This window comes from Antechinus flavipes, chromosome 5 (assembly GCF_016432865.1).
Source record: "Antechinus flavipes isolate AdamAnt ecotype Samford, QLD, Australia chromosome 5, AdamAnt_v2, whole genome shotgun sequence".
NCBI lineage: Eukaryota > Metazoa > Chordata > Mammalia > Dasyuromorphia > Dasyuridae > Antechinus > Antechinus flavipes.
The window spans coordinates 5,999,024-6,016,400 of NC_067402.1; the positions used below are offsets into that span (position 1 = coordinate 5,999,024).

Here is a 17,377-nt window from a genome sequence, read left to right on the forward strand (position 1 = left end):
GGACATGACAAGACAAATGCTCAGGGCGTTTTTGTTCCTCTGCCAAGCTTCTCCCGGAGGTTATTTATACAATGAGAATTAACTGTACTGTGGATACCCAGAGAAAATGTACATTATCTTATGTTGATATGAAACAAAACAGACATGATATAGCTTCATTGTACTTCAAAACTGTATGACCCCTTCCCAAGCCTACATAAAAAGTAATCCCCACCCCCCACCCCCACTTCCTTCCTGTTACACCGAATCAATGTTTAGATTCCTCCCCTCCCCCCCTCTAGTAAAGTGCTCTGTCCATGGCAGACCATAGGATGATGCAACAGGAAAAACCCGTGTGTGTGTGAGTGTGTGTGAGTGTGTGTGAGTATGTGTGTCTGTGTGTGTGTCTGTGTGTGTGCGTGTGTGGATGTGTGTGTACGTGTGTGGCTATTCTTTAAAAAAGCAACAGAATGATGTATTTTCCTCTTTTCTTCTCCAAGTTTGGCAAAAGAGGCAGAGGCCCGAGGGACCCGTCCGGCAGCCCCGCTGTCCTGTAGCTAGTACACATAGCCTTCGTTGTAGGGGTGGGGGTCACAGCAGCCGCCTTCCTGCATGTAGGCCATGCTCTCGTCGAAGTGGGACAGGGGGACGGTGTCTTCCTCGTTGATGTGGCGCTCCATGTCGGTCTTCAGCAGCGGGCGCTGGTTGTCCGGGAAGGCCATGGAGAAAAGCGCCTCGGGATCGCAAACAAACTTGTAGACGTATCTCTCTCCGGCCACCTGAGGACAACACAGAGAGAGACGCCCGCCCGACCCCCCGGGGGAGGAGTCAGTTCACCAGAACGGAGAGCCTGCTTCTCAACGACGCGCTGAGGAAGACAATCCCAACAGACGTGGGACACCCATCCGCAGCCAGGGAGAGCGCTACGGAGGCTGTGTGGGGATCGCAGCACAGTATTTGTGCCTTTGTTTCTTTCTCATGTTTTTTTCCCCTTTGGTCTGATTTTTCTTGACAACATGACAAATATGGAAATGTGTTTCAAAGAACTGTCCATGTTTAACCTATATCTGCTAGCTTGCTGTCTTGGGGAGGGGGCTAACAGAGGAAGGGAGAAAAATCTGGAACAGATGAATGGTGAAAACTATCTTTATGTATATTTGGAAAAATAAAATACTCTGGAGAAAAAAGAACGGAGAGCCTGGCCACCTCTGACTCGGCAGGCCGGTCTGCCCGAGGCTCAGAGTCTCTGGGTTCTGTGGTTCCGGGTGAGCACAGATGTGCCTGGTCCCAGAGCCAGAGTTCCAGCTTCCCTGCCAGCACTGGGGAAAACGAGAATCTTGGACAAGGGAGTGAGCAGAGAAGCCATTTCCCGAGGACAGGTGTTGCCGGGGATTGCCACGTATTTAGAGGCTAAGTCTGGGATTCTGGGAAAACGAAATGCCCTGGAGGACACCGTCCATGCCAGTCAGAGATCCCCCGAAAAACAGGGGATCGCAGAGATATTAAAACAAAATGCAGGTCTGACAACAGATACTAGACAAACATCCTGGGAACTATGTGAAGAAAGTCTGTGTGTGTGTGTGTGTGTGTGTGTGTGTGCGTGTGTGTGTGTGTGTGTGTGTGTGTAAGACACTGCTATCACACTGCACCAAGGCAGGGCTATCAGCATAATGCCCGATGGAGTCGACCTTTATGCTTTTAGCAAATGCTTGTTGACTGGACTTGACTTTTATGGGTACAGGCTGTGTGTTCCCATCCCCGTCTCCACCCACCCCCACGGCCCTCAGAGCACTCTGCCCTTGGATTGCCTGGCACAGCCCAGCTCGAGCAGGGAGCGCTGCTGGCTGACGAAGATTTGCTCAGGGTGATCTGGCTGGTCTAGGGCAGAGGAGGCCCAGTCCTCTAGCCACCAAACCAAGATGCCCTTCAGTCTACCAAGGCCTGCTTTAAAAAGGAATATTCAAAGACCCTTTTAATAGCAATCAGACACTTTCATTGCTTTTTTCACTACTAATTCTCATGAAATCTGTAATGGGCTGAGGCTTGAGTTGATGCACTGAGGTCCCAAGCACATGAGGCTAAATAGTAATTGGATCATACTCTATTAATATATAAGCGTGGAGAAAGAATGGCCCCTGCCCACTCTCTGTGCAAGTCCTGATGTGTTGTATAGGAAATGACGATTTTGGTGGGTGGAGGCAGGGGAGTGGAAAAGGAAGGGGAAGGAGAGACTTTTGGCATTGCCATTGCAACGGTTTGCTCAGCTCAGAGCTCTCTCTGTTAGCTGGCTTCCTGTCGCAACTGCCCATATTGCTATCGCAATCTTTCTTACCTATATTTACTATCGCAATCCTTATTCATCTCTTCACTTCAATAAATATTGAAGATTTTTCCCTTAACCTGAATTCCTGACTCCAGCTGATTTTAAATACACGGTCATTACAGAAATCCTCCCTGACAGGGACCCATTCAAGGGGACCTGGTTCAGGATATGAGCCCCGATTTCATAAAAACAAGGGGCAAGAACCAGAGGCACTTAGGAGGTCTTTTCAAAAAATCTTTGTCAATCCCAGAAGAAAGGAACAAAGCCCCCCGTGATGTCCCGGCAGCCTGGCTTCTCCCCAGAGGGTGTCAGGGGCTCTCCCTGAGGGGGAGTGGGAGAACCCACTGCTGATTTAGTTCCTGTCCCCCCTGGGTGGAGGAGGCGACCTCCCGGGGCCGCAGAAAGCCTCCAGCTCGGTCTGTACCGTACCTGAGACTATAAATAGATGAGCCTGTCATTTTAAATCCAAGAGCTAAGCATTTGTCCAAATTTGCAAAAGCCTGGCTCCAGCAAGGGCGGAACGTGCCGTTTCAAGCCTGACTGGCCGATTAAGGCGTGACCTCTGGGGTGCCACATCACTCACCTTTTGCATGATCCCCTTCTCGTAGTAATAGCGCAGGGAGCGGCTCAGCTTGTCGTAGTTCATGGCCGGCCTGTTTTTCTGAATGCCCCAGCGCCGGGCCACCTGCCACGGAAAGAGAAGAACCTTCACGTACATGTAGCTCGCAAGCGGCCTCCAAGAGCTCTGCTTATTCTCAGCCATTATTTGGCAAAACACTTTGTCAGATCTTTAAAAACCGACTTCCCGAGCGTATTTGTTTTCTAAAACGAGTTAATCTATCTCCCGTGACCGTTGCTGTTTTTTGCTGTGCGTGAGTTTTTCCTACGTAGTTAGCTTTATGGTTTGCAAGGGTTCTATACAGCAATAATTCCTTTCACTAGGAAGTTTGCAAGTGGCCTCATGGGTGGCAGAGCCTTGGAAGATTGGAACCAAAGCATCCTGGGAGCCATTTTATGACAGCGGAGGGTTAAATGTCGTGTCGGTGGCAGGATCTGAACTCCCGTCCTTTTGCTTTTAAGGTCTCAGTTGATCCTTATAACAACATTGTTGAGTAAATGTCACTGTGCTCATGTGGAGGAGGAGGAAGTTCTGCCCAGAGACTTAAGCCAGCTTGCTCAAGGTCACACAACCAGTGAGTTAGAAAGCCCGGCTAATCCGACCCCCAGGCCCCTGGGCTCAGGTATCGCTTATTGCCCATTGGGGGGGGGCGGTTTGGGGTTTTGAAATTCTTATTTTCCCAGTCCCCACGCTCTGCCCCAGCGGCCACCCTGGTCCTGCCTGGGAGGAAAGAGACTCTGGACCCAAGGGCTGTGTGATCTGGATTTCCTGTTTCCTCGTGTTTTTTAAATCAGGCATGCAGCCACCTCTCGGGGATTGTTCAATGGAGTCCTTTGTCACAATGTTTTGGGTACAAAATTTAATGGAAATAAGAGAAGGCTTTTACAAAGGGAACAAACAGTCTGGGAGTCAGGAGAGGCGCCCGTGCTTTCCCCCTGCTCCTTGGGGAGAGGTTTGCTTTCAAAGGCAGAAAGCCATCAGTAAGGCCCTTTGCGAGATCCTAAGAGAACCAGGGGACAAGTCCTGCCCTCGAGGAGCTTTGCTTTGTGGGGAAGGGCTACAAGTAAAGACATAAAATAAGTCAAAGAAAAGCCCTGGGATGCAAGAAAAAGCAAGTGCTAATGACTGAGGAGAGGAGAACAGTCCTTAGGCAGGAGGCGGCCTCTGAGGGGGCTCCCAAGGAACCTGGGAGAGCGACAAGTTAGAGACCAAGAGGGAGGACGTCAGAGACGGGAGGACCCCACGTGCAGAGGTACAGAGCCGAGAGGAGGAGCCTCCCCGGGGCATGAGCCAATGGGCCTCTTTCAGTTCCACCTCATGGAGGAGACTGGGACATTATTCAGAGACGGGAGGACCCCACGTGCAGAGGTACAGAGCTGAGAGGAGGAGCCTCCCCGGGGCATGAGCCAATGGGCCATTTTCAGTTCCGCCTCATGGAAGAGACTGGGACATTATGACACAAGGATGGAAAGTGGAGGGGGGATGAGATCATGGGGGGAGGGAATTGCTTTCTTTTTTAGCGTCAAAAGCAAAACTTATGCCATGCCTTCTAAGGATGCCTCCCAAAGGATTGATTCACAAGAGTGGTCATTCTTTGAACTATAAGTGCTCGGAGGGCACAGAACACAGATCTGGAGAGCGGAGTGCAAATCCTGCCTCAGATACTTACTAGCTGTGTGACCCTGGGCATATCCCTCAACTGGCTTGCCTCAGTTTCCCCTCCTATAAAATGGGGTTAATAATAGCACCTATCGCTTAGGGGTGTAGTGAGGACAAAATAAGATGTTTATAAAGAACTCATAAATATGGGATAATCAGGAGAGCTAACGCAGGGTTCTTAACCTTTTGTGTGTGTCATGGGTCCCTTTGGAAGCTTTGGAAAGCCTGCAAACCCTTCTTCAGGATATGGCTTTAAATGCATAAAATAAAATGCACAGGATTACAAAGGAAACCAATTCTATTGACATATGATTTTCAAACCAATTCTATTGACGATGTAGATTATCAAACTATTCTTAAACATTCACGGACCCCAGCTTCAGGATCTTTGGGTTAGCACTTCCCCTTGGAGCCGGCATCCCCTCACACTCGACCACACATTACTGACATTCTACTGAGACGCTATTTGTTGGTTTGTTTTCCAGATCAGAGAAAATAGTCCGTTTCTCCCCCGGTTATCGCTCGCGCATTTTCCCAGGATCTTTTTTTTTTTTTTTTTTTTTTTTTTTGCTTTCTTAGCCACTTTGTCTTTTACAATGCATCTTCCCCCACTAAAGAAACACTGTGGTTTTGAAATATAGAAAGCTGTAACTTTCCTCGACAGAGGCGAGTTATGATGTAGCAAAAAGGAGATTATATTTCCAGGTGAAACGTCCCTGCAGGAGATCTGCCGTAATCTCGAGGAAAAAAAAAAGACTTCCATTTCATGCTGACTTTCTCAGCAATGGAGGAATAGGGATAAGGATGATGACAGCACAGTAATATCCCCCCTAAATAAAATATTACTCAGCCATCCCCAATCCCGGGCCCCGGTATACGGTTAGTGCTGCCGGCAACTAATACATGGGCAAGCTGGGTGTGGAAGGAAAATGAAATATTAATAACTCTTTAAATTAAGTCATAGTTTGGAATAATAGATTCCTCCTAAATGTTTCTTTTCAAGGCTGCTCAATGGAAGTGTCTGGAATAGGAAAGGCTTACAGGAAAACCCAGCCCTCAGATTGGGGCAAACAGCAGGAGGAAGAGAGCCCATTTCTGAAGGGCAGAGCCAATGTCCGGTGGGGCCGGCCCTACGTGTGGCGTCTTGCGGATGTGTCGCTGTCCGGAGATTCAGCAGCTCTAACTGTTGTCGCGGCTGCACTGAGCAGACAGTAAGGAAAGGGTGTGTGTGTGTGTGTGTGTGTGTGTGTGTGTGTGCATGAGTGTATATCGTGTATGTGTATGTTTATGATAAATTGTGTGTATTCATTTGTGTGTTGTGTGTGCATGTTGTAAATGTGTGTATGTGTGTGTATTATGTGTGCATAGTACATATATATGCAGATTGTGTGTGTGTGTGTTTGGGTATGGGGGCATGTATTTTAAATCCTGCATTATGGTACTAAAGTAAAATATTTATTTCAAATAAATAAGCATTTGTTGAGTGACATCCACATGCCAAGTTCTGGGTTCAGCACAAGCCCAAGGACATAAAACAGACATTTTGATCTCAAGGAGTCTGCACTGTGTGGGAAGATGAAGGGATGTAAGAGCCGAGGAAACTGGGGGATCTTGTCCAAGACAGAATGGCTGAATTAGGGGGAGCTCAGAGACCTTGTCCAACGCCCTCTCAAATACCCCCATCCATAGTCATCCAGCCTCTCCTTAAGGTACCTTTCCAAAGCAAGGGATGCACTACCTCCTGGAGCAGTCAGCTGCACTCTGGGATAGCTCTCACTACTAGGAAGAGCTTGCTTCTGTTTTCAAAGTTTCCAAACATCAAGCCTAAACATGCGTCTGGGAAATGAATGCCCTTCCTTCTGTGGTCAAATCGAGCAAGAGTAAGACTTCTTTCATAACCTCGTTTTCTCCTTAGAACAATCCTTTAAGGTGGACGTTATTGCACAGAGGTGGCAGGTGAGGGGGAAAGTCTGTCCACCATCACCAGGTGAGGAAAGGGCCGAGCTGGGATGGAGGTGGAGGCTGTCTGATTGCACACGATGCACGGTCTGAGCTCCACAAAAAGGCCATGGTGGACGCTCCCTAGGCAGGACTGGATCGCCCCGCTGAGCGGAAGGGGGTGACATTGATCTGCCGTGTCATATGCCACCGGAACATGCTCAGAAGCCCGCCCCATTCTCTGATGCGGTGGGACACCGATGTGGACCCCCGCCCGCCTCGAGCCAAGGGGCGACAGAAAGGATGTGGCGTCTGCTCTCATCGGGGACCACATGTCTTTTATGGGCACAGCTGACTTGGAGTTCCACCGAGTCGCCGTGCCCCCATCCCTTCCCTCCCGATTGCCCGCCTTCCTCAAACAGTCACGGAGCCCACTGCCAACAAGCGCCTGGGAGAAGTGAGGAGCAGCAGGAAGTCTACACTATGGCCTCTGACCTTGTGCAGCTTTGACCTGAGCAGAACAGATGTGTGCCCAAGGAGTAAGTGCCCCGGAGCCGACCAGGTGGCGAGAGCCATGAAGGCAAACAGATTAAGTGGAGGGTGGGATCCGAGTTAGATCTAAAGGATGGCCGTGTTTTTAATAGGTGCAGATGGTGCAAAAGGGAGAGAATCCTCCCAGCTAAAAGGGCCACATGAGCATGGGAGATGAAGGGACTCATGGGGCTGGGGAAGGGGTCCTCCTGAAGGGAGCTCAGGCTGGTGGAGATGGAAGAAGGAGGAGCAGGTCGTCTCATTTATGGAGCTGCCCACTTGCCTGCAATGACAGGACCTTCAAATGAGAGCTGGAAATACCCAGAAGGAGCTTATGGTCCCATCTCTCACTTTACAGAAGAGGAAGTTGAGGGCTGCTGACAGAATGAATTCTTTTTGGGGATACATCTCATCTCAGCAAGTAAAAACAAGAGTCATAAAATCTCGGAGCAGGAAAGACCTCGCAAGAATCGAGCCCAAACCGCAGTGACCTCTGACTTCCCCGACCAAGGGGCCGCTAGCCTAGACTTGGCAATATCCGGTGAGGGCAATCTCCTGGCCAGGCCTGGTGGAGTTCAGCCAGCAAAGCCAGTGTTCAAAGCCTGAGCACCAATGGGATGCTCTGGGGGCCAGTGAGCCCTAAGACCTGTGCACTGGGAGGGATGGAGGACAGAGATGTCAGATTCTGAGGTTCCATGGCTTCATTAGCAAGGGTGACTGCCCCTCCAATATACATGGCAGCTGTCCCCCAAACTTGGCAGCCCATCTCTAGGAGCTGTTGGGGAAGGGACGAGCAATTATTAAGCACCTATTATGTGCTAGCAGTAAGCTAGGTGGCTCAGTGGGTAGAGAAGGCATTGGACCTGTGATCAGTAAGACCTGGACTATGCAAAAACTACCTTCACTGCCATTAACGACCTAGCTTCTCTTGCTCACCATGTCATGGCATCGAAGGCCATGCCACTGGGATGGTATTGGGTTGTCTCTGTGCGGAGCAATGGAAAGAGAATGGAAACAGTCATCTGTTACTGCTTGGCTCCTGGAAAGCCCCTGGACCCCTGGGGACCTTTTTCTATCCAATGAGGGAGCAGGGTCGGGAGACCTCTGACACCCTTTCCAGTTAGAACACTCTGGGCTGGCACCAGATTGCAGCAGGAGATCTGCAGGACCTCAAGCTCCAAAGAGTTGGATCAAGGAAGGCTGGCATTTTCCCGGCTTCAGATGACCCTGCCAGGAGAGTAGCAGAGGGCTGCGTCACGTGCCTCTCAGGCAACTTGAGGTCTCCCTCTTTATCCTTGGGTAATACAGAGGGAATCTTTTTAATCAGCCCAAAGAAAGTGTCAACTCTGCTAAGACTGTACAAAGTTCACATGACAGCTGCTCAGCTCATCAGGGCCGCCTGGGCCGCCCCCGGAAACCAACGGATCCCGAAAAGTCGGCAACGGCGGCTGGCAAGATTCAAAACAGAGATTGTCCTTTCTCTAGGGGAGCTTCCGTGGCCTCGTCATGAAAACGTTGGCCCAGCTCACAGGGTGCATCAAGCTCTCCCCGTCCCCACCCGGTCTCCACCCCTTCCCTCTCAGCGGGCATCCCCTTCCCTTCTCCAGGAGCACGGAAACCCACCAAGAACCAAGAGAGAGCTCGTTGCCATGAGCTGCTTTGTCAAAAGGTTCGGGCCACGTCTCTGCTTGTGAAATATGAACCAGAACCAAATGGTCCCATTCATCAGACACTGGTATGGCGCTCTGCATTCAGGACTTCTCTGGATAACTGGACAGCAGAACACGGATTTCAATCACGTGTGTTCTAATTCAGGGAACATCAGCATTGGCTTTGATTATATTTAGCGAGCAGAGACATAGCTTTTTCTTTCTCTCTTCCTGTACACACATAGAACACCAGGTCTGGAGTCAGGAAGACCTGATTCACACATAGCTTCAGAGACTTACTAGCCATGACACCTGGGGCCTGTTATTTAATTCTGTTTTCATCAGTTTCCTCATCTGTAAAATGGGCTGGAGAAGGAAGTGGTAAACACCCCAGTATTTGTGCCAAGAAAACCCCCAAAAGGAGTTAGAGACCTGAAGTGTGTGTGTGTGTGTGTGTGTGTGTGAGAGAGAGAGAGTGTGTGTGTGTGTGTGTGTGTGTGAGTGTGTGTGAGAGAGAGAGAGAGAGAGAGAGAGAGAGAGAGAGTGTGTGTGTGTGTGTGTGTGTGTGTGCCCGCTTTGATTTGCATTCAGACTTCAACAGTCCTTTCTCTGGAGGTGGAAAGCATTTTTCATAAATCCTTCAGAATTGTCTTGGATCGAGAAGCCCCCAAATGTTCCCAGGGACTATTTATGCCCGACCTGTGGCAGAGCATTCGGAGCTCGTGCTGGTCTGATCAGCTACAGTCAGACATGTGACTTCCAGGAACAGAGCAGATGGCCCTCTGCCCTCTGCCCTGGGCGGGCCACAGCTGGAGTCCCTTCCTTAGTTCTGGACACCTTATTTTAGAAGGATTTAGATGAACGGTAGAGCCCCCACAGAAGAAAATTTAAAAAGAAAACCTGAAGTCCATGGTTTCAGAGTACTCGTTGAAGGAACTGGGCATATAAGAGAAAAAGGACTTGGGGGCCATGACAGCTCTCTCTAGTGATGGAAGGACTGTCACAGTAGGAGGAATTGAACTTGCACTTGGGAAGAGATGGCCAAAAGCAAATTTAGGCTTGAAGGCAAGAGATATTAGTGCTAGTTCAAGATGGAGGGAGCTGCAAGGAGACAGGTGGGCTCTTGGCCATGAGACCAGGACATGTAAGGTCACTGAGATCAGTCCTTCTTGCCTTCCTTCCTTCCTTCTTCCTTCCTTTCTTCCATCTATCCTTGCTTGCTTCTCTCCTTCCCTACTTCTTTCCCTTTTTCCCCTTCATTTCCCTTCCTTATTTCCTTCCTTCTCTCCTTCCTTTCTTTTGCCCTTCTTTCCCTTTCTTCCCTCCTTCCTTCCTTCCTTCTCTCTTTCTTCCCTCCTTCCTTTCCTTTTCCCCTTCTTTCTTTTCTTTCCTCCCTCCTTCCTTTCTTCCTTCCTTCCCTACTTTTCTCTTTCCTTCCTTTCCTTTTTTCCTTTCCTTACCTCCTTCTTTTCCTTTTTTCTTCCTTCCTTCCTACTTTTCTCATTCCTTCCCTTTTTCCTTTCCTCCTTCCTTTCCTTTTTTCTTTCTTTTCTTTCCCTTCCTTCCTTATTTTCTTCCTTCATTTCCTACTTCTCTCCTTCCTTTTTTTGTCTTTCCTTCCCTCCTTCCTTCCATCTTTCCTTTCCTTTTTCCCCTTTTTTCTTTCCCTTCCTTCCTTCCTTCCCTCCTTTTGTCTTACCTTCCCTCCTTCCTTTCCTTCTCTCTTTCCTTCCCTCTTTCCTTTCCTTTTTTCCTTCCTTCCCCCATTCCTTTCCTTTTTTCTTTCCTTCCCTCCCTCCTTCCTTTCCTTTTTTCTTCCTTCCTTCCCCCATTCCTTTCTTTTTTTCTTTCCTTCCCTCCTCCCTCCTTCCTTTCCTTTTTTCTTTCCTTCCCTCCTTCCTTTCCTTTTTTCTTTCCTTCCCTCCTTCCTTTCCTTTTTTCTCTCCTTCCTTTTTTTTCCTTCCCTCCTTCCTTTTCTTTTTTCCTTCCTTATCTCCTTCCTTTCCTTTTTTCCCTCCTCCTTTCCCTCCCTTCTTCCCTCCCTTTCTTCCTCTCTCAAAGCTCTGTTTCTTATTTCTCACTCCTATGAGCCGGCCTGTGGTTCACCAATCTTTTCTGAACGCACTGAAACTAAAGCTAAGGAACTACAACGTCAGTGTGGATCCCAGAGAACAGATGATGACAGAATTCCACCCTCTCAGAGCCCCGTGTGTCCTAAGTGAGTCCTTGGAAATGCTTTTTGTGAAGGAGGCAAACTCTGGGCATTTGGAGTAGAGTTGGGTCCTTGGTCCTGCCCTTCACCTGCAAACAGGCCCACTGAGGCCTGGGCCTAATCTCAGCTCTGTCCCTCTTCACAAGAGAACCACAAATGGAAGCCCCCCAGAGGAAGCCCCCTGTGAGACGCCGATCGGCACCTGTCACTTTGGGGGGGGGGGAGGTTTATTTCTAGCCTGGCCATGCAGACTTGGAATTGATTCATGTGATTTGCTTTCTCCGTGATTTGTTAACCAAAAAGCTTTGGTTAAAAATGGGTGGCCCCCAAAAGTGTGTGCCCGTGGCAGCCTCGTCTGCTTTCCCTGCTCTCCCCAGGCACCAGGACTACATGTTAAGGCTCAGCGGGGTCTCCCTGGCGTGGGGGTCACGGCGCAGCCAGTCAGGCCACAAGCTCTCAGAGGCCCCTGAGGAGAAGCAGAATTCTGGCCCTGACAGGAAGGCAGAAAGGAAGCCTGTTCTTGGGGCTCAGGGCCTGCTGCTGGCGATTCTGTAGCGGGGGGCAATACTCTGCCAACGCTGCCTCCCAGATGCAATGCAGGAAGATGGACCTTCCATTTCTGTGCTTGTGTCTGCCCTCCCCCAGCCTCTGCACACGGAAGAACCCATCGCTGCCAGAAAGAAAATGTCAGCTGTACAGCCGAGGGACCGACCCAGCATCCCCGGGACTCCCAGGACAATTCATCCAGCCAATGACACTTGTCACCCCGAGGACGGGAGCTGGCTTCCCCTCTGTGACTCCAAGCCCGCCCAATAAGCTCCACTCTGTTCCTTCAGTCTTTGCCACTTTGGGGCACAGTAGCCAGGGGCCTTCGAAGAGCAAGCGCGACCACCGCCACCATGTTCCCGGCTGCCTCAGTCTCCCCCCTTCCCCAAAAGAGAACGCCGCGCTTTGTTAAGCCCTTCTCCAGGACTTACCTCTTCGGGCTCAATCAGCTTAAACTCCATGCCGCGGCCGGTCCAAGCGATGAAATGGGAGTTGGAGGGGTCGTCGAGGAGGGCCACCAGGAACTGCCACAGCTGCAGGGAGCCCCGCCGCTGGTAGGTGGGGCCCTCACGGTACATCCCCGGCTCTTGCTTGATGTCTCCTGGTGTTGGAAAGAGCCAAGAACAAGCTCCATGAAGCAAGAATCGTCAAGCAGCAAAACGGCCCCTCCAGTATCAGTGCATCGGGCCAGAGGCCAGTGGGCGCTCAGAGCAGGGGGGGAGGGGGCAGTGGGTGCTCAGAGCAGCGGGGGGAGGGGGGGTAGTGGGCGCTCAGAGCAGCAGGGGGAGCTCCAGTGGGCGTTACTGTTCTGCTCAGAACATCCCGGCAGCGGCCCAGGGCCCTCACCAGGACGGGCGGCGCGGCTGGGGGACTAAGGGAAGAGAGGAGCACCTTTTCCATACCCTGTCTCCGCTGCTTCGGGGATTCATGAGTCTCTACCAGAGCAGATCGGTCCGTGGGTCAATCCATCAGTGAGCATTTATGAATCACCTACTGTGTACGTCCCAAGCATTACGCTGGCTTAAAAGATTGCAAACCCTTCCATGGCCAAGTTGACAGTTTGGCGGATTGTTGGGAGTGAAAACTTGATCCTCACAGAGACCACAATGTAACCAACTGCTCCCACCTCAGCCGGCCTACAGACACGGTCCTTGGCGCGGCCCCACCCGGGGCCCTCCAAACCTGCGAGCCCTGCGAGGCCTTTTGCCTCTGAAAGCCTGCCCCGCTCCCAAATATCAGCCCATCCCCCTGCCAGGGCCATCACCTCCTCTCTCAATAACCCCAAGCCTTCACTGAGTCCTTACTGTGTGTCTGACACAGCGCCGGCACTTCCGGAAAACTGGACTGATGTCTGAACTGAGATTTGAAACCGTGTGGGTATGAGACAGACAGAGAGACAGAGAGAGAGACACACAGGGAGACAGAGAGAGACAGAGATAGATAGATAGAGACAGAGAGAGAGAGAGAGACAGACAGAGATAGATAGATAGATAGAGACAGAGAGAGACAGAGATAGATAGATAGATAGATAGAGACAGAGAGAGACAGAGAGACAGAGAGAGACAGATAGATAGAGACACAGAGAGAGACAGAGACAGAGATAGACAGATAGATAGATAGATAGATAGAGACAGAGAGAGACAGAGAGACAGACAGACAGACATAGATAGATAGATAGAGACAGAGAGAGACAGAGAGACAGAGATAGATAGATAGATAGATAGAGACAGAGAGAGAGAGAGAGACAGACAGACAGACATAGATAGATAGATAGAGACAGAGAGAGACAGAGATAGATAGATAGATAGAGACAGAGAGACAGAGATAGATAGATAGATAGAGACACAGAGAGAGATAGAGAGAGAGACAGAGAGAGACAAACACAGAGAGACAGAGATAGATAGATAGAAATAGAGAGAGACAGAGACAGAGAAAGACAAAGACAAAGAGAGAGACAGAGATAGATAGATAGATAGATAGAGACAGAGAGAGAGAGACAGAGAGACAGAGATAGATAGATAGATAGAGACAGAGATAGATAGAGACACACAGAGAGAGAGAGAGACAGACAGAGATAGATAGATAGATAGAGACAGAGAGAGACAGAGATAGATAGATAGATAGAGACACAGAGAGAGAGAGAGAGAGAGAGAGAGACAGAGAGAGACAGAGAGACAGAGATAGATAGATAGATAGAGACAGAGAGACAGAGATAGATAGATAGATAGATAGAGACACAGAGAGAGATAGAGAGAGACAGAGAGAGACAAACACAGAGAGACAGAGATAGAGACAGAGACAGAGAAAGACAGAGACAAAGAGAGACAGAGATAGAGACAGAGAGAGACAGAGACAGAGAAAGACAGAGACAAAGAGAGAGACAGAGATAGAGACAGAGAGAGACAGAGACAGAGAGAGAGAGAGACAGACAGACAGAGAGAGAGACAGACAGACAGACATAGAGACAGAGACAGATAGAAAAAGACAGAGACACAGAGACAGAGAGAGACAGAGACACACAGAGAGACAGACAGACAGAGACACCCCCACAGAGAGAGGTGCTACAAGTTATCCCCCAGTGTCCCCCAGGAGAGCACCCGGGAGCTTTTCACTGACCACCAAAGACAAGATGCCACAGGACAATTTTTATGCTCTGGGGCAGCTGGGCCCGGGAGCTCTACTTTGAGACGAGTCCCATGGATCCGTGCCCTGCACAGGTGCCCCGTGAGACCTGAGCGCACACGGGAGGCTCTCCCAGCTCTGGGTCCCACTGGCCATTTTCTCCCCGGGACAAATGACGTTTCTGACTTTTAACACTGGCCCCACGCGTTTCCATCAGCAAAGTGCTGAGGTCCCCCCCGAGCGCACGGTCCCCTCCCGTTCACGCTGTCGCATCGCGCCCGCTTGGGCTTCTGTGACCCCCTTGGGAGTTATCGGGAGCTGGGGATGAGCAGCCTAAGCTCAGAAGGGACGGAGGAGGCAAGATCGGCCACGGGGAGGAGGGCCGGAGCGGGCAGCGGCAAGTCCCCGGGACGGGCACCGGGCTATTTATAAAAACAGATTAATGGGAACACAAAGCGCTTACTGCCCCCGACTCATCACAGCCCTGCCTCCTGAAGCTGCCGCAATCAGCTAATCAGAGGCCCCGCTTGCCTCCTGTTGTTTGCCAATCAAGAGAAAAGCCGGAGGCCGCTCCGGAGAAATGTGGCGCCCGCTCCGGTCCTGTGTCCCGGCTCTCCCGAGGCGCCGGCTGCTCGTGGAAGCCCGGGCTCATCCGCAGCAGCCGGGAGTCCCTGGGGGGCGACGTGCCCTCCACACGCGAGCCCCACAAACTAGACACCCCAAGCCCGGGGAAGCGAGCCCCCTGGTTCTCTGTGCTCCCTAACCCATCTTTTCAGGGGCGGATCCTTCGGTCGCCATGACCACCGCTGGGCCTGTTTTCAGTCCGGCCTGGGCACCGTGGGCCCGGCTTCCGATAGATCTCGGCCAACAAGCCCCTTCCCCTCCTCTCCCAGAGCCAGGCACGGACCGGGCACCAGTGACAGAACCCAGCGCTGGGGCCCTGGGGGACAAGAGTCTGTCAGAAGACATGGAGGTGAGTGCTGGGGAGTACAGGTCGAAGGTCAGCCTCGGAACGCCCCTGCTCCTATTCCACCAGCCGCCGACGCCTTCCTCCCCAGATCACTGAGCCTTCCCTCGCCATGTATTTCTGTGTCAGAACCAGCCTTGAAGGTTGGCAGAGAGATTCCCAACCACGCCATGAAGCGGGTACGGTGATTATCCCCATTTTAAAGGTGAGAAAACTGAGGCAGACAGGGTGACGTGACTTGGCCAGGTTCATGCCATTAGTGAGTATCTGAGATCAGTTCTGAACTATGGATTCCTGCCCCAAGCCCAAGGCCCCGCCCACTGTGCCCCCTCCCCAGTTACTTGTTCCTGCTCTTCCCCCACTAGAATATTAGCCCCTCCCGGGGCCAGCACCGGGCAACAGGCAATGACGAAGCGCTTGTTGACCGACTACAAGATCGCTCTTGTCCCCGCGCCCTTCCCGGGACCCACAAAGTGAGCAACCTACCGTCGAACTTCTCGGGGACCACGCAGGTGTCGTCGTAAAACTGCCTGGGGCCCTTTTCAAACATGCAACCTGCGGGAGAAAAGGGAGACGGTGAGGGCCGCGGGGAGACGCCGGCAGCTTTCCCAGGGTCCCGGCCCTGCCCAGAGAGCACCCCCACACGGGCCCAGCTCGGGCACCCCCCCAGGAGGCCGGCCGGAGCCCCCCCGCCAAAAAAAAACGCCAGGCCAGGCAGGGGGAGGGGCGGGGGCTTCCACCTCTGCCTCAGTGGCCCTCCCTCTCTCACGATGCTGTCAGTCAACAAGGGGGCCTCCCACAGGACACAACAACAACAGTAAGAGTAGGAGTCAGCTGGGCTTTAAGGGCTTCACACAGGGCCTCTCATCGGTGCGCGCCATTAATGCAACGCCGGAACCCGCCCCAGAAACCTGGGCCCGGCTTAGAGGTGAGTGCGGCTCTCCAGGGGTGCATCCTGGGAAAGGGCCTGGTCCTTCTGGAATCGCCTGAGGGCTGGGCAGGGCCTTGAAGGCCTCCACCCCCTTCACTCGTCTAATGTCGAAACTCAGGGTCAGGGCTGTTCAGTAAAGGGCCCAGGACCCCCCAGGAGTGAGGGGCAAGGTCTGCGTGGGAACCCGGGGGCCGCCTCCCGTCCTGGGGCCACACGTGGGATCCCGGGGAGCTGCAGACGCCCGGGGGGAACCAGAAGGGCCCGGAGCTCAGCTGCTGGGCCCCTTCTTGGTTACAGACGAGAATGGGAACTAACAGGCCCAGGTCACAAAGGCAGTGAGTGCCAGGGCCACGGACTCGGGGCTTCTGGCTTCAGGTTTATGCTCTTTCTAGCATCACAGAAAATCCACAAGAGAGAGGAGAAAGGAGAGAAGAAGAGAAAAGAAGGGAAGGGAAGGGAGAGGAAGAGAAGGGAGGGGAGAAGAAGGGAGGAGAGGGAAAGAGAAAAGGAGAAGAAAGGAGAGGGGAGGAGAAGAGAAGGAAGGGGAAAGGGAGGGAGGGGACAGAAAGACAGAGAGAAGAAAAGAAGAGAAATAGAGGAGGAGAGAGGAAAGGAGGGGAGAGAGGAGGGGAGAAGAGATAAAAGGAGCCGAGAAGGAAAGGGGAGAGGAGGGGAGATGAGAGAGGAAGAGAGGAGAGGTGAGAGGAGGAGAGGAGAGGGCAGGGGAGGAGAGGAAGTGCTCTCTGTCCTCCCGGGAGGCAGGGGCGTCAGAGAGCGAGCACTCACCCTCTGTTCTGTTGGGGTGCACCAGGAAGCCCTCTTGCCGCATGTAAATGGAGTGGCAGCTAGGCACTTCTGAAAGGGAACAGGCGTTAGTCAGCGCGGCCTCTGGAAGGACAGCAGCCACTAGCTGGGTGCCCCAAGTGCAGAAGGGATTGCTCCTCCATCCCCCTGGGCACCCACAAGGCAAGGGCACCTCCGGGGGCTGCTGAGCTTCCACCGGGGATGCTGAGAGTCCAACCTTCACCACAAGGCCCTGAGCTCCGGGACAGCTCCCACAACACCCAGCTAGGCTGAAGCCACTTTGTGGCAGATCCCACTCCCCAACATCCCAGAGCTGCATGCAGTAGGTGCCTAATGTTTTCTGACTGGGGTCGAGCCTCTTCCTTTTGGAGTTCTCCTAGGAACTGAGAGCTTGCTCCCAATCAGTCTGGGTCCCTCACTCCACGGGGGAGAAAGGAGCAGCCTGGGGGGGGGGGTCACAAGTGCCGGAGCCAAGACAGAGTTCAGGCCTCCTGAGCCTTGCACCGCCCTCTCCCCCGGACCCTGCACCCTCCTCTTGTGGGATTTCCAAGCGAATGAGACGGTAGGAAGCACGACGGGCACCCGGGCAGCAGTCGG

At 52.1% G+C, this 17,377-nt stretch overlaps 1 protein-coding gene across 4 annotated transcripts in view; it reads right to left on the minus strand.

Annotated features, from left to right (window-relative positions):
• Window positions 1-351: 351 nt before the first annotated feature.
• ETV1 (ETS variant transcription factor 1) overlaps window positions 352-17,377 on the minus strand; it is a 90,043-nt gene continuing 73,017 nt past the window's right edge. For 2 of the 4 annotated variants that reach the window (XM_052000689.1, XM_052000690.1), the window contains exons 9-13: window positions 16,763-16,831; window positions 15,532-15,600; window positions 11,888-12,057; window positions 2,886-2,987; window positions 352-758 (exon numbers count right to left, since the gene is read on the minus strand). In XM_052000689.1, coding sequence (XP_051856649.1) covers window positions 537-758; window positions 2,886-2,987; window positions 11,888-12,057; window positions 15,532-15,600; window positions 16,763-16,831 — 632 coding nt within the window. In that variant the 3' untranslated portion in view covers window positions 352-536. The remainder of the gene's footprint in view (window positions 759-2,885; window positions 2,988-11,887; window positions 12,058-15,531; window positions 15,601-16,762; window positions 16,832-17,377) is intronic. The other 2 variants (XM_052000691.1, XM_052000692.1) reach the window with 1 other exon arrangement.